The following is a 27,237-nucleotide window of genomic DNA, read 5'->3' as shown; positions in this document are numbered from 1 at the left end:
GTAAGTCACTAGGCCCTAGTTTTCATCGGACTGTTGCGCCACTCAATTTATTTATTCTAGACGATGTTGAAAACTTCATAGAAATAGGCTATTTCATTCTAATACTCAAACGAAGAGCATGCAAAAGTTTTGATACTCTTGTGAAGACTTCTTTTCATTGCCCTTATCAAATAATCATAGTTTTATGGATTTTGTATGTACAGATGCATAGCGTTGGCGTTGAATTAGTCACTCTCAATAAGCGTTTGAAGAAATATCTGTCTACCGTTTCAAACACCTCAAAACACACATAACCAACAACCTATGCACCGTAGCACAGAGAACTTAGGCCATGTTAAGCCAAAGCCAGTTTGGCCTCTTTCGGTCTGCCTCTCTTTGTACGCTCTTCGAAGATCATCACCTTTGTCTTGCTCCTATTAATCACTAACCCTCATGTCTCGGTTTATTTTCAACTACAAAGTTAAAATGTTGTCAGTCAATAATACTAAGCCAACATCGTAAAGTAGGACTTTCCTTGTATCCCGGCAATCATCAATTATTAAAGCATAAAGTAACGGACTTAAAATAAAGTTTTGGAGAACCATTGTCGATGTTATTGAGACAATTCTGACAAATTCGTCCCATTCCATACTAATACACTCCATGAAACAAAAAAGTTAAGGTAGATCATCAAGAATTCCGGGTCATTCCCACCGTTTGCTGCTTTGAAGTCGAAGAAACAAGCTTATGATTGGTCTTTTTTTTTAATTGACTTTCGAGCAATATTTGTAAACGCTAATATGTGGTATATCGGCTTGAAACATTATTACAAGGTTTAAGTCTTAAATCCATTTTTCTAGCCTTTTGTAGAATATTGACACAATCTTCTTTAAACTGTTAAGAACAGAAATTTTTCTGGTAGGTTTGCAATTCCGCTTTTGTAATTTATGATTACTAATTTATGCTTATTAAAGTAGCCTGCGATGTGGAAATGGGGACCATCTCTGAAGGTGATATTTTGAAGAAATCTCGTATCGAGTTATTTTAAATGAACTTTAAAAGCCTTATGGTTTTAAGTTCTTATGCAAAATACTGAGTTATTGTCAACACTACAAGCTACAGAAGCAACATTCTCAATTGTTCCCTAGTTTTTCGATTCATCACATCACATCACTTACTCTTTTCCTGACATATCTGAAGTTCTTCACCAGTTCCAATTTACCAGCCTAGATGGTGTGTTCACGGGGACAACCAAAAAGTGCAACAAGTTGTTGTTGATACATATAAGGTTCTATTTTAACATTTTACTTGTCAAATGTTAAAAGATGACATATTAATAATTGACAGCTGCTCAAATACCGAACTTTTCAAAATGAAACTTCCTGTATTTTCAAAAATATCCCAACTATACTGTATAAATTACCCCACTGTAAATATCGTGGTACTTTCTGTGTCTGTTTAACCAGAGAGTCACTTTATGGTATTCTACGCGAAAACATTTTTAAAAAAATTAAAAATAAAACTAACGAATCATCCGCAAAGACCGGATGTGGGGGGTCGTGAACACCACATTTGCAAAAAATATTTTTCTTCTCTTCTTATTTTTATATTATTTATAATTTCTGGCAATTCGCACAGAATTACGACGACCGACGACGATGACGGCGATCTTTAAAAAAATAATAAGAATATTACGACGAGAATCAAAGCCCATCAAGAACTCAAGAACACAACAAACCAAACCATACACAAAAAAACTCGTGAGTAAAGAATGAAAAATTGAGAATCCAGAATATAGTGCCTGTGCCTTGTTGCCTTGCCTGCGCGGCTCTGCCTCTGAATATCTGAATAGCCTGTGGTGTGTGTGGTACTTGGAATTCTTATTTTCTACAGGGTTTTTTTTTTTTTAAATCATTTGTTTCCATATTGATGATGGCGTTTTCCTTTTTTGCGTTTGGTTTTAAAAATCCAACCTCAATGGGTTTTATGAATGTAGATTCGGATTTTGTTGTTTTGGCCTCTTGGTTTTATGAATTCATACTTGTCCTCCATCCTATATCCATCCATCTACAGGGTTATGTGAAGGTCTCTATTTTCGTGTTGATTTTGTTCTGTTTTTGCAGTTTTTATTTTCTAAAGCATCTCTGCTTGAGTTTTTGAGCTAATTCTATCCTTTCATTGATGATTTTGATATGTGCTGGATCTGTAGACCTAAAGAAGGATCTCTCGTCTTTTACATACCTATATAAGTTTGAAATTCAATGAGTCTGTTGGTTGTTCTTTTGTTTTATCATCTTCTTCATAGGATATCGGATATAAATGGAGTTTTTCTTCACCATTGAGCAATTAATCTGCTTAAATAGATTTTATACCACCAGCAGAGGAGTGATGAGGAATGTCTGGTCTTTCGTTTTCTTATTTGTTTTTTTATTAACTAATTTGACTAATTAAAACGCGTGTATGTGCTAAATTTGTACAATAATTATAAAGGAATGTTGTCGAGAAGATATTTTTTTATGATACAAACCCAAAGCTAGTTTAAAGGAGATTTTTATAAAAGTTTGTATTTTAAAAGGCTTTCAATTTAAACTAGATTTGACGAGATTTTAATGTTACGATTTTAAGAGTCCGTCAACTCCAAATACCACATAAGTAGGCTGTGCATAACGGTTTATTTATATCTTGAGAGTATTCTATTTAAGTTAAAAAACCTACAAGTTTAATTTTTAGGTTTTTCAGAAATTACTCGTTTGTCACTTATTCTCTGATTTATTACACCAGACATATTTGCAAGATATGGCTAGTATTTTGGGCTTTAAACTGATCTACTCTCATCCTTTTATCGAACTAAAATGTTCAATTAAGTTATAAGTACTCGTTATGTGCATGTGCAAATATTCGTTTCTTTCTCCTTGCACTATTTTTCTTATACTTATCTTTTTCACTGCTTATTACTGCTATACATTTTTAAATGTATAGTTTTTTACTTGTATTTCTTCACGAATTTCGTTATTGTATTTTTTTGAATTCGCTATTGTGAATCAATCATTTTATTATATTCGTTTCTTAACGTAATTAAGTGGAAATTGTAATTTTAGTTGTTTGTTTTTCCCCCTTTGTTTTTTTTCAATCCAGTTCTTTTTTAAATAACTTTTAAACATAACTTCTCATATTCGTTACTTTGCACAATCGTTACTTCGTTCATTTGATATTTCTTATATTCATTACTTCACGCATTCCTTAGATTTTATGTTCGTAATTTGACTCATTGTTTTTACATAATTATATTCGTGAAGTTTTGTATTATTTTGTTCTCATATTCGCCTTTTTTTCATACTCGGTACTTTTTATATTCGTTATTTCTAAATTCGACACACTTTTCACACTTACTCACATTCGTAAACTCTTATATGAATTTGTTGCTGCTCAAATTTGTTACACCTCACAATTTTTACTTCTCGCTTGACTTTTTCATTGATAAACTTTGCTTTTATGTCTTTAAAGTTTTTTTTACACTTAAGTTGAACATACATTATTTTCGCTCTATTTACTTCTAGTTGGTTAAGTATCAAATTATAAATCTCGGAAATCGATACTTTTTTGCCATTAATTTAATTTTGCTCGTTGATTGAAAAAATCTTTTCATTTCCTTTTACTTTTTACTAGAGTACATTTTAAATATTTTACTCGTTTCTGGGGTTAACTTGGGATAGATCCTTTTGACATTTAACCCTTTATAAAATACTCGGTAGTTACCTCTTTGTTTTTGACGGTCCTTTTTCTAGTTTTCTAGTTTTTTTTTTTTTAATTCTAAACCGTTCCTTTTTTTGTCATGCTTTTAATTTCGCTCGTTAGTTAAAACAATCTTTCGTACAATTGGTTTCATTTCATTTCGCATTTAAATACTTTCACTCAATATTTCATCTCCACAATTTGACTCGTTACTGTGTTATTTTAGATTGACGTTTTAAGCTGATTTGTGATCGTTATACCTTCAATTCGTTTAAAGTGTTTTAATGTATTTCCTAGGTTCTATGGATTCCCATTTCCTCCGATTATTTCAAAATATTTAAGATCTAACGTAGGTAGTTATTTCCTGCAATATTGCAAAAACTAACACAGATCTTAGATCTAAAATTATATACCTATCTATCAACAGCTTAAGCATACAAAAGTTTGCAAAAATGAAGACACTTCTTTAACGAACTCCATTTGCGTAAGCCCTTAATTTGTCAATTAAAAAACCGACGACTGGCCCCTATGCCGTCATCATCATCATCATCATTGTCTGATGGCCCTTCTGCTTAAAGTCTATTGACTGACAATGTGTGTGAATAAAATATAGTACGTATTCCATCTTGCATCTTTCATCAACAATAAAATAAAATAATTGTAAGCCAAGCAACTCACTTGTCTTGTCTCGAACTCGAACTACGACTAATAACTTACATTCCAAGACGTTTGGATCTTTTTTTTTCTTTTCCTTTAGTCGAGTTTTTGTTCGCAAACATTAGTCATTCCACTTAAAGTGTTTTATATGTACAAAAATGTGGCGCCTAAATGCAAACTAACACTTCATGCATGCCACAAATTTGCATTGTTTGTGCCACAGTATGCCAAATGCACTTCTTCTTTCGAAAATAAAGTAACGAAAAAAAAGAATGAACGTTTCATCCTTAGCTTCTAACGAGAGGATGATGTTAGTTTGCATTGGAAACAACAATTTGCATGAAGATCGAGAGGAGACAAAGTATAACAACAACAACTACAAGAAAGAAGCCCCCCATCTTCCATAAGACGTGACAGCGTAAAAATCACATTTGTTACGTGTTTGAGCAGCAGAAGTTTTGCCGACGAAGACGACGGATGAACGAACAACCAACTAACGAACCAAACGAAGGAAGGAACGACCTACCAACCAACAACGTGGCGATATTACTGCTGTCGCTGTCACCATCGCTATCGCTGCGCCTTGCCGCCTTCCTTGACATAACCAACTCGACATTTCCCACTGTCACGACGACGACAACGACGACGCGGACGAACGACAAACAGGAAAGATGGACGAACTGAATCTGAATCTTTGTGAACTCTTTTCCGTTCACTTCTCTCTGTCTGAGGGAAATTGCTTCCGGCCGGCTCTGGTCTCGTTCTCAATCTTAGTCTGGGTCTCAGTCTTTGGTTCTGGTGGTAGTGGTTGTGGCGGTCTTTAAATGACGTCTCCATCTTGAACCTTGGTTCTTTGTCATTTGTGCTAACTTCACTCTCGTTTTATTCATGCTTACTCCCCTCAAGCCCACTCCCTTCAACTACTGAACTTTGCCGCGTCTCTTCGCGGTCGTCGTAGCCGTCGCCGCCGCCGCGCCGTCACTTCGTCTCCTTGAGGTCTGGTTCTTCTTTGCCCAATAAAATGAAGCAATGTGTGAATCCATAAATCTAATTGAACGGACTGCGACGCACTTAAATTGCAATGCGCAATGCTTCTTCCGTTGCCACCATCACCACCGTTACCGTTCTTCGTCGTCGTCTTCGTTGTCATTCAACAGTTCACCAGTTTGACGGTTTCCTTTCGATTTATGACGTCTTGGTCTTCATTTTTCTTTTTCATTTTCATGTTTCCATAAACTAATTTCTGCAATGCACAGGTTTTTATTTTTACTTTGTGGAGCATGAAAAATTGTTGAGAAGATGTTTTTTTTTTGTTAAAGGACTAGTCCCTTGGAGCGTGCGAATTTATCAAAACATTCATCATCAATTTTTTGTTTCTGCGTCGCATGCAACAGATTGTTGCAGAAAACGGAAGTAGGCTAACAGTTCACAAGGGTGATGTTGGAATGTTTTAATAAATGAGTGATGCGATGCAACAAAACGCTTCGACGCGACGACGAACGGAAGGACGGACGATGCAGAAGTAGAAACATGTGTGGAACTTTATCTTCATCAGAGCACATACCTATTTATTTTTTAATAAATGACAAAGTTCTCAGGGTTTAGAAACAAGGTCAATTTAAAGACACGGTATGTTTTGTCTCCATTTTTTTTTTGTTTTTGTTGAAGGGTAGTCCTTTACGAAGAAAATAAGTTCAACTTAAGTATGGGATCATTGCGTAAATTGGGAATAAATCAGAAGGACTATGGAATACTTGAAACGTTTTGTGATCCTTGCTTACGAACAGTCCAACCATCGACCCATTAGTAAAAGCAGACGGTGTCAAAATTCCTTAAAAGCTTATGATGAAGTTTCCGATCTTCTGCTTCTTAAGCATGTTGCTTCTAATCATCTAGATCTAGAGAACAGTTGGAAGTTGAATTTTTTGGTTTTGTTTTTGTGCAGTTTATAAGTTCGAAAATTCTCTTCACTTCTTCCTTCATTTGCAAATATCAGTCGATCTTTCGAAGAATTTTTTTTATTAAAAGTCTTCTGATATTAATAATTAAGGGTAGTCCTTTACGAAGAAAATAAGTTCAACTTAAGTATGGGACGATTGTAAAGTGGGAATAAATCAGAAGGGCGTTACGAACAGTCCAACCATTAACCAATTAGTAAAAGAAGAAGGTGTCAAAATTCCTTAAAAGCCTGTGATGAAGTTTCCTATCTTCTACTTCTTAAGCTTGTTGCTTCTAATCATCTAGATCTAGATATGTATTGGAAGTTGAATTTTTTGGTTTTGTTTTTGTGCAGTTTATAAGTTCGAAAATTCTCTTTACTTCTTCCTTCATTTGCAAATATCAGTCGATCTTTCGAAGAATTGTTCTATCCAAAGTCTTCTAATATTAATACAGCTTTATAGCTTATCGTTCAGCACTCAAAACTATTAAGAAAAGCTGTAAGTATTTATTCGTTATAAGTTACTTAGACCAAGTTTATCGTTATAACTTTTCATAAGACTATATAAGATATTAAATTGAAAGATTCGTTGAAGAATGAGTCCTCAAAAGTTTTCTATTAAATATTGTGACCTTTTTCTTCACTACTAGATTTTAAGGCGATTCAACTAACTTACTTATGATGCCGCTACAGTATTGTGTGAGCAAGGGCGACAGCTAGTTTGGTCTCTATGATGAGAGTTTTTATAACTACATTTTAATTGCTCAAGATATGAGTTAAATACTTTTTTGATTTCCTAGCCTTGCCAAACAGTGGTAAGTTTTGACCAAGACGTGGGTATTGTAGGACATTTCTTGTTGACACTATGTTTTTGGTTTTGCCCTCATTAATTGCTTAACCCATTTTTTGCCGCTTCTGCCTCAATACTTACGAAATGTGTCTGATATCTTCTTGACCCGTTCATTAGTTAAATGTCTGATTCCATAAATCGACAGTTCTTCTCCTCCCCACACCTGAAATTTGTCCAGCAGTTTCCCTATTGTCGGACGAAAAGGCGCTTCATCAAAAACCCAAAAGTGCTTTAGTTTTCTGAACGTTCAATGCAAAATTTTGTACATCTTTTATTTGAATGTTAACAATTTTAATTTAATTTTAGTCCAATGTTAAAAAATTACAACTTCAAAAACGGTCTATTTAAAATGAAACCTTTTACTGGAAAACCATTTATTTGATGTTAAATGAACTAAAACAAATCTTGCAAGTAATTTATTTCTTCCTATTCTCCTCGAGTTTTGAATAACCATCAATTCCAATAAAGCACCAACTTCAAAATCACAAAAATGTGTATCAATTGTATAAACTTCTCTACCTTTCATTTTTACTACCGTAGCCACGAACACTCGTGAGTTATTTATAACTTTTAGGTAAGACATTCTCTAACCGGTTAAAATCAAAAAGATTTCATTTCACTCGTAAGGTCACCATTTTTATGACCTAATCACCATTGAAATGTTAAACCTATAAACTTTAGACTTTGAAAATCTATATCAATTGATTTTATTATATCATCCACATACTGTTAAATAGAACTCTGTTCCTACCTTTCTCCTTTTTTTTTCAAAGCTTATATCTTGAGTTTTTAGTTTTTTGAAGACAAAAACTTGGACGAAATCATGCATCGAGATTCGAGAATTCTATTCCCTTACTTTTCTATTTGATTTGTGTATCTAAATAACTACTGTGCGGCGTAGATACCTTAGACATAAAAGAGATACACAATTGGTCTGGTTGGTTGGGTATAATGGGTATCCCCAACTACAATTATTGCATACAAATAAGTCGTAGGTATCCTATAAAAAGTCTTAAAAGTCAAAATAACTTTAAAGAACAATTTAAATCACGTAACTCTTAAAACATTTTAACTCAATTTCCTGTGGCTATGTCACGTAAGATATAGTATCTTTTCAACTCACTATAACTACTCCCCCCCTTTAGCACCCCCTTTCCCATAGTTAATTCTAAATCTTGATGTCGTCTCTTATTCTTCCTAAGCACTAATACTCATTCTAACTTGGCTGCTGCCTGCTTCTGATTTTTTGCTTTTCAGCTTCTAGCCAGCCTGATGTCTTTGACGCTGGACTTTTGCAATTTAAATTTCCCATCGACTAAAATCACATTTCCCACAGAGTGCGACTTTTGATAGAAATTCACACTACCTTGGTACCCCATCCATAACTTCCTTTAAATCGTCGTCGCTTTCGCTTCGTTGCTAGTTGGTCTGCTGGTTGGTCGTTTCGGTTGTCTTCTTCAAGACTTTTTGAATCAAAAGGCTATTTACACTAAAACCACTTTTATGGATAAAATACTTTATTTCTTCTTCTTCCGAGTTCGGACTTTGGTATAGTGAATTTCTTGATTATGTGGCATCTAGAACCGCAAAACAGAGAACTTTATTCATTTCCTATAAAGTCGTAAGGAACTTATCTCTCTGGCTGTCTTTATGTAAGAATGACTATTGCTTTTGAAGATAGATATAATTGACACGCGGTTTTGGTTGATGATGGTGAAAAAAAGTTACAACAAAAAAGAAATGATCAGCTGATTGGAATCACAGTTTTATTCTTCGATTATTTTTTATTTTTTTTTTAAATATAATTGAGAAGTTTCTTAAATTCGTTCCGCATCGTCTTGTTAAAAAATGTGACATAGCTGACCATGCCGGAAGGTAATTTTATCTTACTTTGTATCTGCATTTTGCACGAATATGCAGGAGCGGATTTAGACATTTTACTATGTTAATTGGTAGGGAAAGGGGGTAAGACTTAAAACTAAATTTAGAATAATCCTGATAAATCTAGATGGGAATAAGTAAAAAAGGATTGAATATTCGTTAGAGCCCACAGAAGGAAAATGGGCACTTAACCCCCCTTTTTAAAAAAACGCAACATAAAAGAATTCTAAAAGGAAGTATACAAAAAGTTAATAAAGAAGAAAGAAATTTTTAATAAAGAAACTGAAAATATTAACATGATTAAATATTCGTAAAAGCGTACAAAACAAAAAGGGGCACTTAACCCTCTTTTGTTAAAATAAAAAAAAAACATAGACAAATTATTGTAGGAAGTTTACAAAAAAGTTAATCAGGAAAAAACAAATTGTTTTTAAAGAAACCGAAAATTTAATATTCGTAAAAACGAACAAAAGAAAAGGGGGTACTAAACTCCCTTTAAAATGCAAGAAACAACATAGGAAGAAATAAATTGTCAAATATAGAAAACAATGTTTTGCAAGTCTTACCCCTTCCCCCACCGCTCCCCACATTTGACGTAGATTTCTTTATTTTTTTCCTTTTTTTTTAATTTATATTGAATAAAATTGTAGTACCCGTGGCATGAAGGTTAGTGCGTTGGACTGTCATGCCAGAGGTCTTGGGTTCGATCCCTGCCTGTGCCACCTAAAGTTTTTTCACGGGTACTGCCTCTTGCGAGGAATTGGCAAATTCTCCAAGAGTAATTCTTGTCATGAAAAGTGCTTTCTCAAATTTGGCGTTCGGATTCGGCTTAAAACTGTAGGTCCCTTCCATTCCTGACAACAGAACTCGCACACAGGAATGGTTAAGAGTTGTTAGTCCCTAGGCCCTGATTCTCAAACGGACTGTTGCGCCACCTAATTTATTTATTGAATAAAACTGTTACCTTTTTTATATTTGAAACTTAATCAATTTCGGAAACGAAATCTCAACATCACCTAATTCTTACATCTCTCCAAAAAAATCTCACACATGCGGAGCGGCAGCGGCGGCGATTCGACCTTAAGTAGGTCAATAAATTGTCTCAACTTCAAAGAACTATGCAGTCATTCCATGAGATGAGCTAAAACGGCTACAATGGCGACTTCGACGACAACGGTGACCGTCATTATTGTTTGTCTTTTTGTCGATGGCAATCAAATTAAATAAATTTTACCCTGAATCTGAGAATTATCTCGTGCTGTGTTTTGTGTGATTTTGAGAGCTGTTTTTTGGTTTAGCAGATCAGTGGGATCATTATCAAAAGTACCGCCCGCTATACTATGTTAACAAAATACAACAACAAAAACAAAATAAGAAAATATTTATATAAACTTGAAGAAGAGGATAATGTTGGTTGAGTTCAATGCCGACCAATCCTCGGTTTTTGAGAGTTACTCTGGTCAGTTATAAGTTTAAATGGAATTTTATTTTAGTTTTTTCGTCTTTTTGCTGTGCGATGTGAAATGAATCTTTTTTTTTTGTACAAAAGGAAACTCTTAATTATTAAATATCTCCCTACCTGATTAAATAAGCAAAGCGCACATCTTTTCTATACAACACATATTGCGAAGGTTGAAAAAGGTCGTTAACAGGCGAAATAAATGTTTTGCTTCAAGAAAATATAGTAGGAGTTCTCTAAGTTGTAGAAGAAAAATTTTCTAATTTTTGGCGAAGAGATACATTCTGACGGAAATAAAAAAAATCATTTTTTGTAATGTTTTCAAGGTGGTATCGCTTGCATTTGACACCTCTCAAACTTAGCTTAATTTGAAGTGTTACTAAAATAAGTGACAGATGATCCAGGATGTAAACGCGACCCTTGCCAGTTTTTATAGCGTAAAATACTTCACGACTTTAGATCTAAATTGAAACTTCCCAAAGACGGAATTTAAGCCATTTAACAACCTTACCAGAGAAGAAAATTCATAGGAAAACCCATCCAAGAGGATACGCATTACGTTGGATCAAAATAGATAGGTTAGGTTGGGTTGGAGTGGCTTTCCAGATGTCATTGACGCACGTAGACCTCAAGAGTCCATTGTGATACCACTAATGAGGTTACTCATGGGAGAGTAATGAATTTAAACAAACCATTTTGTACTTTTAATAAAGTTAGAGAGACGTTTTGTGCCAATCGTTGCCAGTCTTTCTTATGGAGAGTGCTGGACATGTACAAAGAAGGTGTTGGACCGTTTCCTCTTCCTCCTCGTCCATGCAGCTTCTACAGAAGTCATTTGTGTAGAACCCTAGCCTCAGAGCATGTCTTCCTATGAGGCAGTGTCCCGTTATTACTCCAATTGTAGAGCTTATACTTTGTCTGCTTAGTGATATCAAGCCTTTTGGCCGTTTTAAGTCGATACTTGGCCATATTTGCTTGGTTGCTAGGCTGGTGGTACTCTGTGGCCATCTAGCATTTGTTGATTCTAGAGCATATTGTTTGAGAAGATATTTGCATGTAGCGAGTGGTGTTCCTATGTTCCGTTTTTGGCGAGCTCATCGGCTTTACAATTTCCCAGAATGTCTCTGTGGACCGGCACCCAAATGAGGTGAATATTAAACTGTTCCGTCATCTCATTCAGAGATGATCGACAATCGTGGACTGTTTGAGAGTTTGTGGAGACAGACGCGAGAGATTTAAGAGCGGCTTGGCTGTCTGAGAAGATTCGTATATCCTTAAAAGATATAACGTTTTCTTTGAGCCAGAATAGTGCTTCTTTAATCGCCATTACTTCTGCCTGGAATACACTACATTGATTGGGAAGTCTATAGGATAGACTGAGATTCAGTTGTTCTGAATAGATACCACTTCCAACTCCGTGATTGGTCTTTGAACCGTCAGTATAGAAGTGTACCGCATCGTCTTCCAGGGGTCTCTCTTCTTCCCAGGAGGATCTTGAAGGGATGGACACATGGAAGGTTTTACCGAATACCATTTTTGGGGTGGTATAGTCGAAGCGATCTGGGATAGATCTGAAACTGTCTAGAATAGTAGTATGTCCATTTTTGTTACTGTTCCATTAAGAGGTGGCTCTAAGCCCTACACATGAGTTGGCAGCCACCTTTTTGGAGAAGATGTCAAGTGGTTCTAGGTTTAAAAGCACTTTCAGTGCTGCGGTTGGTGTTGAGCGGAGTGCTCCTGTGATGCACATACCTGATGACCGCTGGACTTTGATGAGCTTATTTAGATTTACCAGCTCCATAAATCAGTATAGGTCTAACTACCAAAGTGTATAGCCAGTGGATTATTTTTGGGGAGAAGCCCCATTTTGATCCTATTGCCTTTTTACAAGTAAAAAGCGCTACAGTAGCCTTTTTGACTCTTTCATCAATATTTGCCTTCCAATTTAGTTTTTTGTCTAAAATGAGGCCCAAATATTTAGCTTGGTCGGAAAAGCTTAATGGTATTCCTCTAATCTTGCTTGGGCTAATCTGAGGAATTTTATATCTTCTCGAAAAGAGTATTAATTCAGTTTAGTGTGGGTTGACGTCCAATCCACATTGTTTAGCCTATTTAGTTAGCCTGTTTAGGGCATTTTGTAGGAGTTCCGAGAGAACTTGGGAGTGCTTTCCAGATACGGATATCGCAACGTCGTCAGAATCGGAAATTACCTTGAAACCCTCTGCTTCCAATGCTGTAAGTAAGTCGTTTACTACCATGTTCCATAAAAGGGGAGTGCCTCGATTCACTGATCTGGTGGTAGTAAAACTTCTCATGTTAGAAATTATTGTCCTGCTTTTGAGCATGAGACTTATAAGATCTATGAGTGATGCTATAGATGCTTTTAACGACCTTAAAACTCTTCTAGTTCTTTCGTCTAATTCAATTCTAACAGTAAGTCGAACAGTTGGGCCGGCCCTTTGGTATGTGCTTTCGCATTTTTATGTTCCTTCTTAAGAGAAACTCACATCTAAAGTTCGAATTAGAGTTCATCGACTGTAATTTATAAAAAAAAAATAAACATTTTTAATAAATGCAGAAACGTTACAAATCGCTTAATCCGGAAGGGTAATTTTTAATCCAATTAATTTTTCAATTAATTTTAATACGTGGCAATATTTTTTCAACATTGCTACGATCTTTAATTTGCAAAATATTTCGAATATGTTAAAGTGATCTTTTCCTTCGAAAACGAATTTTATTGTTATGTATTACGAAGTCCGAAATGACCCTGACTTGAAACGACCCATAAGACTTGTAGTTGGTTTATCTGGTTGACATAATCTGACGTTGATAAAAAGGGCCAATATTTCACACACGTTATACCTGGTGATCTTCTTTTTGTTCGCTCGAAACCCATAAACGATGTGAGCAGATCATAATGTTTTGTGTGTTATTAAGCACATAAAACTAGTCATAAATTAGATTTTTTAATCGAGAAGTTTAACTTATTTAAATCTCAAAAAATTCCCTTCTAAGTTCTATAATATCCGAATTTTAATGAATGGTTATTGAATTTTCTTTTTGAGTTTTCTTTTTATTGATTAGTTTTAATTTATTTACTTATTAGCTCCTTATTAAATTTGGAGTTCTGACGTACTGTCAGGTATAGATATTTTTTGTTAACCGCACATTAAGAATGTAAAATGTTTTTCGCTCTCATTTTGATGTTCAAAACTCTAATACCAAGGTTCACTGGTATCTCTTCTTAAATTCTTTCCAATTTATTTTTTTTAAGCTTTAAACTTGTTAAGGGTTTTAATAACCCCTTGTATCTGTCTATTCATAAAATTTCTCTAAATGTTATCCTTTTCTTATTGTCTTTTTCAGGTTTGCGCCGAACAAAAATGCCAAGAAGAAGTCGTTCTACTTGCACTTATTTATATGGACAGATTTTTATCAACAAAATCAGTTTTAAAAAATCACCTACAAATTTTAGCTGCTGCCTGCCTTTTATTAGCATCAAAATTACGTGAACCAAGTTGTCGAGCGTTGACAGCTGATTTATTAGTATACTATACTGATAATAGTATAATTAAACATGATTTAATCGTAAGTACATAATAATTATATTATTTACAAAATAAAAATTTATTATACAACAAATATAATGGAATAAAATTAATGTCAAAAATGACAACTTAATGTCACTGTTAGTTTTTGATCCCGTCAAACACCAAATTCATTTAACCATTTAAATTTCTGACAAGTTTGAACACCTCAGCAATTAAGGGTTGTTATATAGACGTCCCTTTAAGCGCACTGTCTTTTTCTAACTATCAACTTAAACGGAGATAAATATCATTGATGTCAAACATTTTGAAAAGAACCGTAGGTGTCAAATATTAACTTCGGAAAGAATTAAATCCTTTGAACTTTTGATAAATGAAAATCGTGACAGTGACTCGTGACTGAGATAAAATTATTCCAACCGTATTTTAAACACGTACTTTAAATAGTTCCCGAGTCAATAATTGGTGACTTATGTTTTAAGTATTGTGGATGATTCGTAACAGTTGGTCAGCTTTTGAAACTTACAGAGTTTCGAGGATCCAAAGAGATCCAAGTGTGATTTTTTACCTCATACTTAACCTAACCTAGTTCCAAAATTAAGGTGAACTGGATCGTTATCAGAAGTAAACGTACTTAATGATGTTGAGTTTAAGTAGAAAAATTTCTGATGAAAGTTAATTCGTTGATCTTAGTGCGACGTGATTTTTAAAATCTGACGCAATCCCTCGTTGCTTTGGTGGTGGTAGCTTTCAAAATCTGAACAGTCCTTGAGATCGAAATGGGCTTGATTTTTCTGAGAATTATATCCTCGAGCATATTTTTACCTGTTCCATGATTTTTCAATAACATGATGCTAAAACAATGTTAAGCCCTGATTTCACTTTTACTTAATTGCTGATTTCCTTGTATCAGTCCGAGTTGGTTTTAAAAAAAATCTACCGACAAAAACTAAGGAAACTTGATGGATTATTATTAATTTTTCTTTTGTGAACTAATTACAAAAAAGTCTCGTTTGCATCCCAATAAATTAAATCACCATCAGGTAATTTTATATCCGTAAAACAAAAAAGTGAACGCAGGTTACGCCTTTTTCCATATGAGTATTGGTGCTTTAATGAAATCCGCAAGGCAAACCAGTTCATCAGGGAATCGAGGTATAAACGACTTCATTCCTAATTAGACCACAATCCTAATACCTTACCTTTATATACTTCATTTTAACTTAACTGTGTCCGTATGTTTTTCTTTTACATTTCACTGAACATCATGTAACGTATTTTTCTTTTGCAAGTTTTCTTGGAATTTTCTACCTTTTTTGACAAACGTGATGCGGTTTATCTGTTGATATTTTCATATAAAATTCCTACATAATCAATCTACACGATTAAAGATTTATTTAAGTGTTTATTTATTGGTATTAAATAATTGGGAATTACTATCAAATATAACCATAATATAAAATTTATAATTGGTGTATAAATATCACGTACATTGGGTGTTAAAGATCGGTTTTTATTAAAGTTGATAATAAAGTCCAAAACCTATATTCTGACAAAAAAAAAACCGTTAATAAAATATCTCAATCAATTACTTCGCCGCCTTGTCTAGGTTTTTATACGTAACGCGAACAGCACAACCGCCCTGCGCTGCTTCCTCTATAAGCGTTATAGGTGGTAGGTTCTTCGGCGTCTTAAGTCATGAAATGTATAGAAGAGCAGTTAAAAGTAAGCGAGTGTATGTATGCAATTCGTGCTATCTACGGCAGCTAGCAACTATTTCAAATCCGTTCATACTCAATATTGGAAGTATGTTGATGGTGCGTTTTTAAGTGATCTGGCAATAGCAAGTTTCAAGCAGTAATACACTCCCATTTCAGTCCTTAAAAGGATATTAAGAAAATCAACAAAAAAAAGCAAAAAACCAGCGATGTTATATTTTCATTTGCAGAAAAACGGTTCTAAAGGTTAAAATAAAAAAAAATTTCGAACTGTTTTTTATTTTTTGTTGAAACAGACTCTTGAGAAAATTAAAAAATGTTTAAGATTTAATGCTTCAAAGTGCAAGACCAATCTTTAAGCTTAATCGATTATATTATTGTTTTTTCTTGAATGATTTTTTTCTGTCAAAAATAACATATAACATCCCTGGTGACTGGCAGTGATTTTCCTCTTTTTTGTACCTACTTCACCTTCTTGAAATGGTTGAACAACAAAATAATCGCAACCGCAGACAAAAAGACGTTTGCTCGGTTCCCATGATCGTTTAATGCGCGCACGATCACCTCCGCTCTACTCGGTCTGCTGCCGGTCGGTCGTCCCGTTGGCGTTCGCGTCCGCGGCCGTGCATGCCGTGTCGTGGTAAATTCCTTTAAGGAGTTCAGTCTAGTTTTTTTTATGGATCATTTGTGTTTGTTGGTGGTTCTTTAATGCCAGAAGCGCGGAGCGGATCATGCCTCATACTGCATTGCAATTGCACTCTACGGGTCTGTCTATTTACTCATTCATATGTGCATTATAGAATTTGCAAGAAGGAAGCCGACCAACGACGACAACGGGATGTTGAGTCGTCGTTGTTGTTGTTGTTGTTGTTGTAGTCGCGGTCGGAACGACAATGGAAGGCAATGGCCAGCCAAGTCTTGAGATAAATGTATAATGGAGCTTGTGCTGCTGTGATAGAGTCTTGGGGGCATTTTATATTGCATATCCCACCATCCTTGTTCCCCTTTTTGTCCCCTTTTTGCAGACTTTCGACCCTTCTGAAGGAACTGAAGCAGCAGCAGCAGATGAAGCAGCCCCGCTAACAGCATAGACGAGTGCATAGTTTTGCAAGGTCGTTTGTTCATTTTCCAGGTAATCTAGACAAACGATCGTACATGATCGTATAGCAAAGAGTGTCGTTGTGTACGAGTATAGTGCTAGAGGTAGAGGTAGAGCTGGAGCTTGAGCTGGAGCTGCAGCTCGAAATGGTGGTGGTCGTCGACATCGTCGTCGTCGGTTGTGGTCTGTTTTTATTATGAATTTTATTCGATTCTTGATCTCTCTAAAGGAGCTGAACTGATGCGATGGAACGATGGAAGAGATTCATCCCAGACAAGAGAGACTCTGGCTCTGGTTCTTTGTGAAACCAGTCATCATCAAAATAAACTGCCTTGGTGGTGTTATTGTTGTTGTTTTTGTTGTTGGAAATATAGTTTACTTAAGAAGAGGACAAAAGTAAATCAAGTCTTGTACTCTGTTTTTGTTTTTCTTCCATTTTTTTCTTTTGCAAGGACGAGTTGATTGTTTTTTGATGACGGAATTTCGTGATGACAAAAGATTTGCAACCGAAAAAGGAAATTCAGGGTACAAACCTACAACAAACAAACAAACAAGAAAAAATATTACAACAAAAATAAAATCAATTTCAATGAATCGAGATCTGAATTGGAATTTAAATTGGCACGTTTTGACAAGGACATTTTTTTAAACAACATTTACGAGCGGTTCATTGTACATTCACAGTAGTCTGAGAGGTTGGGTTCCCATTTAACAGCTTAACAATAAAATTTTTAAGAAGAAGAAAACAATTGTTTAGAATTAAGAGACTTACAGCCTAGACCAAGTAAGTAAGTATGTAAGAGAAATGAAAATCAAACCAATAAGCACTTTCTTTTTTAGTTAATATTCATCCTAGGTTTTGGCCTTGTCCTGAGTCTGGTAATCATACACATACATATTTATATATTATTATAAAATAACCAAGGTTTAAAAATAACCTGGGCCATTGGTCATAAAATACCTAAAGTTAACCTGAATACAAAATTACCTGAGTTTCAAAATAACAAGTGTTAAGAAATATCAAAGGTTATAAAATAACTTGGTTTTTAAATTACAAGGTATTTACAAAAATATCTAAGGTTAACCCGAATTTTAAAATAACCAAGGTTAAGAAACATCCTGGGTTATAAAATAACCTAGGTTACAAAGTAGCCTTGGTCATAAAATATGTAGGGTTAACCTGAGCTTTAAAATAACCTGGGGTAAGAAATATCCTGGATTATAAAATAACTTCGGTTATTAAATAATCTGGGTTATAAAAAACTGGTTCATTTAGTAACCTGGGTTATAAAATAACTAATGTTACAAAATAGTCTTGTTCATACATAAAGTGTGTTACAAAATAGCCTGGGCTACAACAAAACCTAAGTCATAACTCATAACATATCCAGAGTTTACTTTATTTTCAAGATTCTCTCAACAGTTACTGTAATGGTGATAAATCATTTTCGAGTAACTGACTTGTAAATATCCCAAATAAAGGGTGATTTTTTGAGATTAGGATTTTCATGCATTAGTATTTGACAGATCACGCGGAATTTCAGACATGGTGTCAAAGAGAAAGATGCTCAGTATGCTTTGACATTTCATCATGAATAGACTTACTAACGAGCAACGCTTGCAAATCATTGAATTTTATTACCAAAATCAGTGTTCGGTTCGAAATGTGTTTCGCGCTTTACGTCCGATTTATGGTCTACATAATCGACCAAGTGAGGAAACAATTAATGCGATTGTGACCAAGTTTCGCACTCAGTTTACTTTATTGGACATTAAAGCAACCACACGAATATTGCGTCTGTTTCTGAGAGTGTTGCTGAAGACTTTACGGAAAGATCTTGGTGTAAAACCGTATAAAATACAGCTCGTGCAAGAACTGAAGCCGAACGATCTGCCACAACGTCGAATTTTCTGTGAATGGGCCCTAGAAAAGTTGGCAGAAAATCCGCTTTTTTATCGACAAATTTTGTTCAGCGATGAGGCTCATTTCTGGTTGAATGGCTACGTAAATAAGCAAAATTGCCGCATTTGGAGTGAAGAGCAACCAGAAGCCGTTCAAGAACTGCCCATGCATCCCGAAAAATGCACTGTTTGGTGTGGTTTGTACGCTGGTGGAATCATTGGACCGTATTTTTTCAAAAATGCTGTTGGACGCAACGTTACGGTGAATGGCGATCGCTATCGTTCAATGCTAACAAACTTTTTGTTGCCAAAAATGGAAGAACTGAACTTGGTTGACATGTGGTTTCAACAAGATGGCGCTACATGCCACACAGCTCGCGATTCTATGGCCATTTTGAGGGAAAACTTCGGAGACTATTTTTTGTGGGGCTACGTCAAGTCTAAAGTCTACACAAATAAGCCAGCAACTATTCCAGCTTTGGAAGACAACATTTCCGAAGAAATTCGGGCTATTCCGGCCGAAATGCTCGAAAAAGTTACCCAAAATTGGACTTTCCGAATGGACCACCTAAGACGCAGCCGCGGTCAACATTTAAATGAAATTATCTTCAAAAAGTAAATGTCATGGACCAATCTAACGTTTCAAATAAAGAATCGATGAGATTTTGCAAATTGTATGCGTTTTTTTTAAAAAAAAAAGTTCTCAAGCTCTTAAAAAATCACTATTTATAAGGTGCAAAGGCTAAGTAAGGTTAGGTTAAGGTGTCTGTTGACGGGAAAACCAACAAACTTATACCAATAGTTGGTCCTTTGTTACATCACATGTATCCTAAGATCTACTTAACTCGTTGAACCATTTAAGTCTTGCTAAGAAGCTTTTGAGACAATAGATGTTGGAATTCCTTATATCACTAGGATTTTTTTAGTAAAAGTCTCCCAAGTGAAGTCTTCGTCTTTGCGATATGACAGGACATAAACATAGAAAGTGAGACAATGTCTCCTATTCTTCTTCATTCATGCAGCTTTTGCTAAAATCGTTTGCAGCAGCTCCAAGGCGAAAGGTATGCCTATCCATTGCCTATGCAGTGTCCTGTGAGGACTCCTATATCGAAGCTATTGTGAAATTTAACAAACGAAATAAAGCATTCGCCAAATTGGTTTAGTTGACCTACAAGTGGTTGAATTGTTTGCTTTCCTAGAATCATACCTGTGTTGGATTTGTTGCCCATCACAAATAAAGTTGTTAATTTTTTTCCAATTTCGTCAATAATCTAATATACTCGAGTATATCTATAAACCGGCATCCAAATATGGTCAATTTTAACTGCTCCGACATCTCCACAAGTTTCTGGCGGCTTTTTGTGTGTTTATTGAAACAGGGTCTAATTATTTTATGACAACTTGACTGTCTGAGAAAATGCCAATATCGCGTTTCTCTGAGCCAAAATAGGGCTTCTTTGATGACCAAAAGCTCAGAGTAAAAAACTCTACAGTTCTAAGGATCCAGAGGTATTTTTTTCAGTTTGACAACTATGCTCCTGAAGTATGCAATCCGATTATTATCTTCAACTAATTTAAAAGAGATAAACGTTAAATTTTATTTATTTCATAATTCATCTTAGCCTCATTAAAATAAGAACAAAATTAAGAAGACAGTTTTGAAAAATCCTATTAAACGCAAAACTACTAAACCATACGAAAATTAAATATTCAAATTTCTCGTCTAATTACAACTTTTGAGTTGATAAAACTTCTTATTTATATGTGATATTTGAAAAGGGTGTCCTTTCTTGTAGAACGAACTAGATAACAGCTCTAAAATATACCTACACCAGACAGTGAAATTTTGTATCTGGCCAAATTGCTCAAAAAAAAGTCAAAAGTGAACTCTTTAGGAGTGAGGAATTGTAGGTAATGTCTTGTTGCCAAGAATCAGAATCTAGTATATTTCGTTATGAATTCCTTCTAATTTAATGCAGCTAAATGAAGACTACTCAAAAACCGGCTGAAAACCCTAAAAAATTATATTACCAAAACCTTTATCTTTAACCTTCTTAAAACAAATGTTAAATTGATCTAAAGCCTCGTTTAGAGTATTAACTAAAATATGTACGTGCTATCGTAAGGGATCTTAAAAAATGTGCCTCTAGAAAAAAAAACAAGATTTATAGGAAAACCCCATCTCGTCCTAAGAACTTTTTCTTGTTTTCTTTGAATATTCTCACGGCAATCCTATAAGGGATAACTATGAACTTAAAAAAGGATTTTCGAAAATCCCATTCATTAAACTGATTTGTTCTTCAATCTGATTCAATATTTGCTCATATTTGACAGCCACACAAACAAACATATGTACATATGTTAGGTATCTACTCACATACTCATACCTAACCTAGACCTACATTCCTATACTAGCTTAAAGAATATGCTTGAAAAAAAATAATCCCACTTTTATGATTTTGAAACCAAAAAAAGAAAAGGATATCCAAGTGCCAAAAGGAACAAACAAATTGAGTAATTCAACAATTTAGAAGGCGGTCGGCGGCGGCAGTGGCGGCGCAAGGATGAAAGTAATTTTTTATTTCATACTTTGGGTTTTTGAGATACAAATACCTACTCGTACATATATTTAGAATAAAAACAAACCAAATAGCTGGTCCTTCTAGGAATTTGTGTTGTGTGATTCTGTCGGATGTTATTTATTTTTTCCTCTAGATTCTTTTTGTCATTTGCAGTGAAATATCTAACACAAAAAAATTATCAATTGGTTCTCTTGTTTTTCTTTTTTTTACAAACAGGTATAGTATTTTTTAACTAAATAGCCTTCTAGAAATTTATAAGATAGAGGACAGATTTACCGTTAGTTATGGGTTTGTTTATCATTGATAAAAAAGATTCCAATGAATTTGGTATGGCTCGAAAGAACAAGGAATATCTACAACACTCTCTTTCTCTGTCAAAGATCAAATTATAGTCCTTTTCATTGATGAGATTGACTTCAGCAACATCATCAGAAAATAGTGATAGGTTCCTTTTTTCTATTTATTATTCTGTTATAGTTTCACTTAGGGCATTAAATGATCCGGTAATTGCACTTTTCACTTCAAAATCGACATGTGGACAGGACATTATCTCTTATCTCATTTCAAGACATCGTGCTGTGTATATATATTTAGTATACACAAACACATGAAGATGAGGATATTTATTAAATTGACGAAATGCATTTTTCTTTAAATATTTTTGTTCCCACACACATCTCATCAGGATAACACAATATAATGAGGTTTTTTGTTCCTTTTTCCATTTCATCATCGCAATCATCTTTAGCTCTCACTTGTTGTGTGGCATATCTGTATCTTAAAGTAAATATTATTTAGTTTGTCGGTAAAAGAAAAGAGATGACAATTCTTGGAAAAATCCTTCCAAATAATATAGTGTTTTTTTTTCTTACAAAGGTTTGAAGGATAAAATAAGTAGACATTTCTTGAGGTCTTTCAACACATGATTTGAAGAGAAAACTAATAACAATAAATTGTTAAGATATAGAGAAATGCTATAAAAGACTTTGAAGGTGTTGATATACCAACAGTTTTTATCATGTTAATGTCTGTATTAATTTTGAAGAAGATACTAATAATTTTAAAAAAAGTATGGGATGCGTCCCATCATGATAACTTCCCAATGGTATCCGTCTGTCGATTTGTCTTAAACTTTGACCAAATATTATAAACAATATTTTGGGTTCGATACAAAATTATAAGTCAATCAATATCTTTCTTTTAGCTCCTAAAACTTAAGTCGTGTTTTGTTGACAAAGTTGTCAATTGAATATGATTAAATAAGTTTGATTTCAAAATCTGTTTTTGGTCTCGAGATTTTTAGTCGAAAACCAATTTTTACTAAATTTAGCAGTATTGTTGAATTTTTCTTAAACCATTATCTCTCGTTATCAGTAAAATTTGGCACAAAATGAAATCATTTTGAAGTCACTTCTTTCATTTATTTGCGAGATATTTAGAATTGAACATCATTTTTTATCAATTTTGTGTAGATTTAAATTTTTAAGAAAAAACTGAATTTTGGATTTTAATACAAATTTTGCTGAAATTTTTCATAACATGAAATTAGTTTTGAAACCAACATCATAAATAACCAATTTTTAAAAACTGTCGATTCGATTTTTCTCCAAATTTTAATAAATTTCAAAACGTTATTCTTCGATGCATACAACCATTTTGGTGGTATTATCATTTTAGTTTGTAAAATATTCAAGGGGACAAATGTTTTTTAATTAAAAATTATTTTGAAATAACGTACTTAACAGTTTAATGGAAGCCACTAGCTCTATTGGTTCGTGAAATATTTTGAATGATACTAAATTTTGAGAGTTTTTTCTGCAATTCTTATCTCAAGAACTTATTATCTGTAGAACAAAATTTATTTGAAATCGATATTTTTACTGGTACTTGAGATATGTTCTTTTTTCGAGGTTTTGAAACGATTGTAGAGCATTGGAATATTCATTATTTTATACTTTGCTGCAATGAAAATAGTCTCAAAGTGTTACTTACTTACTTACTTAAGGTAACAAACTTCTCCATCTCGGTCCTTAGCTAGATGTCTCCAGTTTCGCGCTCCAAGTAGGGGGAGGTCACCTTCCACTTGTGCGCGCCACCTGATCCGCGGTCTTTCTCTACTGCGCTGTCCTGTGGTTGCGGATTCGAAGACTTTCCGGGCCGGAGCATTGGTTTCCATGCGCTCTACGTGACCTAGCCATCTTAGTCGTTGGACTTTTACCCTTCTGGCTAAGTCTACGTCGTTGTACAGCCCGTACAGCTCGTCGTTCCATCTTCTCCTGCGCTCCTCTTCGATGCATACGGGACGTGTGATCTACACGAAGAACTTTTCTCTCGAAGCGACCCAAGGTGCTTTCATCCGCTTTTGTCATGATCCATGCTTCTGCACCGTATAGCAGGACGGGGATGATAAGGGTCTTATATAGCAACACTTTGGTCCCTCGAGGGAGGACTTTACCACTCAATTGCTTTGTTAGTCCAAAGAAACAGCAGTTAGCAAGAGTTATTCTGCGTTTGATCTCAGCGCTGGTGTTGTTTTCTGCGTTTATAGCGGAGCCTAGGTAGACGAAGTCCTTGACTACCTCAAAGTTACGTCTGTCGATTGTGACGTTTTGACCAAAACGTCGGTGTTGTATGTCCTTTCTAGAGGACAGCATGTACTTTGTTTTGCCCTCATTAACCGTTAAACCCATTTTTGCCGCCTCTGCCTCAATACTCACAAAAGCCGAATTGACATCACGCTGAGTTCTTCCGATTATGTCAATGTCATCAGCATATGCCAGTAATTGGACAGAATTTTGAAAGATAGTGCCTCTAGTGTTGACGTGTGAGCTCTGCACTTTTCTTTCAAGCACGATGTTAAAAAAATCACATGACATCGCATCACGTTGTCTAAAACCGTTTTTGACATCGAAAAGTTATGTTAAGTTGTTTCCAACCTTTATGGAGCTGCGTGAATTCTTCATGGTCATCCTGCAAAAATGGCGGGGATACCAAAACTAGACATGGATCTATACAGCTCGTCCCTGTAGATGCTGTCATATGCGGCCTTGAAATCAATGAAAAGATGCTGGGTGTCGATTCGGTGTTCTTGGGTTTTTTCCAGGATCTGCCGTAATGTGAATATTTGATCAACTGTGGACTTTCTTGGTCTAAAACCACACTGATAAGGACCTATCAGGTTGTTGACGATGGGTCTTAGACGTTCACATATTACACATTATTTTTACGTTCACATTAGACTTATTCCTCTATAGTTGGTGCAGTTTAGAGGGTCTCCTTTTTTCAGGATCGGGCTAACAATACTGAATTTACATTCATCGGGCATGCTTTCTTCCGACCATATCTTACAAATAAGTTGGTGCATGCTCTTAACCAACTTATCTCCAGCTGCTTTAACTTAGATATGGCAATCTTTACTTCGTCTAAGTCGGGAGGACGGGATTGTTGGCTTTCGTCGTCTATATTGAATGGATCATCCTGCCTGACAGTGGAATTCAGTTCTTCGTCGCCGTTATACAGTCTGCAGAAGTGGTCTTTCCATATCCTCAGCATTGACTGCGGTTCCACTTTCGTCTTTGCAGCCTTCGGTTCTAGGTTTATGTACCTGTGAATTTCGTTTCACCTGTTCATAAAACTTTCGAACCTCATTCCTGCTTTTATACCTCTCAACATCTTCGACCGCACGCTTCTCATGCCCTCTCTTTTTTCTTCTGAGAAGTTGGCGTTCCTCTCGCCTCTTCTGCTCATAGAGCTCACGAGCAGATCTCGTCCTTTTATGCAGCGCCGCTTTTGCGTGCCTGTTGTTTGGCTGCATTTGCTGTCGACATTCCTCAGCAAACCAGGGGTTCCTTGACAATTTCCCAAATAGTGGGTTATTTAACCCCTTGTTGAAAAACTCTTAAGTTTTAATATTTAACCTTTTTTTTCTCAAATTTGCAAATAAATATGTAAGAACTATCTTACTTGCGAAACAGTTCTAATTTCTTTTTTTTTTACAATTGTGTAAACATCATTATTAAATCTATTCTTAACCACGTTAAAGCCTTTAAAGCATAGGGGGTATTACATGTCACCTGGCCATGCAATTGGCTTAAGAAAAATCATCATATTACTGCTAATATTGGTGGATTCCACTTCAAAGTTTTGTTTGTATTTGCAATCCCATTGAAACAGACACGATTAACTATATGATTCTTACCAGAACCACCCACTCAAATATACGAATTGACCTTGAGAATCTTGGAAAGATTCTTTACCATTAAATGACTCGATTTATTATACCACGTATAGCTACCTCGTCATGTGGAATTTTTTATTATGAATTCTAACAAAAAAATATCATACTAATGTGATAAATGTTTTTTTTTTTTCTGTATCAAGAATTTTTAACAAATAACAACACAAAAAAAAATCCCCTTAAATAAATAAATATTATTGATTGATGCAAATCTATAAGTTAACAAGAAATATGATTTAGATTCTCTCTTTTCCAACAAAAATAAGTTTATAATAATTTTTATTTTTAATCTTTCCTTTTTTTGTTATAAGATAAGTATTTTTTTTTCGAACTGGATACAAATTGTTTAAAAAACAAAAAAGGATTGAGAAAAATATAAATTTTATTGTAACATAAATATAAAATTAAAATGATATAAATGTGCAGTAGGTCGATTAAAATATATTAAATTGCCTATAACAATATTGTATAATCGGTATTATTATTTTCTTTTTCAAAAGGCGTACCTACATTAAATGTATTAATTTATGACCGCGGCACAACACTCAGCAACAACAATAATAACAAAATAAAAAAGAATATCATAAAAATTAAATCATTTCATTTATTTGGTTTTTGTTGCGTTAAAATGGGGCGGGCGAATGCAAAAGATACAAAATTTAATTTAATCATTCATTTCCGAAATACAATTTGTGTTTTTTTTTATTTTTGTTATAAATTTCTTTTTGAAGCAATTTCACAGCATTAAATAGCAATAAAAAAATGATGCACTTTGGAATTGTCCAGATGACGTCTTGTTATTGATTTGATTTATATTTAATGGGCCGAGATATCAACGTATGTTATTTATTGCTTTATTTTCTTTTGCAATTCAATTTTTGTTTTTGAATAATTTTATTGATTAGAACATAAAAATTAACATCACAGCTCAAGTGCAACAATTTTTTGTATTTATTTTTAGAATCTAAAGATTAGGATTTGAAGGTCTTTGTATAAAAGGAACATGGGCCGGTGCGCCGCCGGGTTGCTTCACAATACGAAAAATATTGGTATCCGTTCAATTTATAAACAAGACTGAGAGGAGACTTACAAAAGCCCTGTATCACAATGAGATGTCCGATTAAAAAAAAAAAATGTGGGCTCGCCCTAAATTAAATTTTCCTTGAATATGTTTTTGGAGATGTTAGAATTTATCACAAAAACCTCACTTTAAATATTACCTCAAACAATTTTTCACGGTATTAAAGGCAAGAATTCCTTTGTTAATGCATTCGTTCTTTTCTGACTTCAATCAATAGATTGCATTCTTTTAATTCACTTCTTTACTTCACTGAGAATTTAAAATTTACCAGACATTACAAATATTGAAAACATTTTCTCCACCAATTAGTTGACTGCAATCATTTGAGATTTCAGGTATTCACTTCTCACTTGAAGTTTTTTGAATAATGGTTTGAAAAAGAATGCAATGATTGTAAATTCTTCAAATGGATCAAATAAACTCTAAAATAATTGCGATCATTTGATTGCAGTAAAATGATCAGTGAGAAAAATTATCGCAAAACGTTTTAATACGTATGAAACAATTATATCAAAAATATCGCTTTTTTATTCTTAAAAATTTGTACAATAGAAGAGAAATCATTTCCGT

At 34.5% G+C, this 27,237-nt stretch overlaps 1 protein-coding gene across 3 annotated transcripts in view; it reads left to right on the top strand.

The window, feature by feature from the left end:
- The window catches only part of LOC129945098 (G1/S-specific cyclin-D2), a 175,709-nt gene that overhangs the window by 95,167 nt on the left and 53,305 nt on the right, over nt 1-27,237 (top strand). For all 3 annotated transcript variants that reach the window (XM_056054757.1, XM_056054758.1, XM_056054756.1), the window contains one exon: nt 13,867-14,088. In XM_056054757.1, the coding sequence (XP_055910732.1) occupies nt 13,867-14,088 (222 nt within the window). The remainder of the gene's footprint in view (nt 1-13,866; nt 14,089-27,237) is intronic.

This window comes from Eupeodes corollae, chromosome 2, assembly GCF_945859685.1.
Source record: "Eupeodes corollae chromosome 2, idEupCoro1.1, whole genome shotgun sequence".
Taxonomy (NCBI): Eukaryota; Metazoa; Arthropoda; class Insecta; order Diptera; family Syrphidae; genus Eupeodes; species Eupeodes corollae.
The sequence above is the reverse complement of the archived record's forward strand: the minus strand, read 5'-3'. Positions and strand labels throughout refer to the sequence as shown.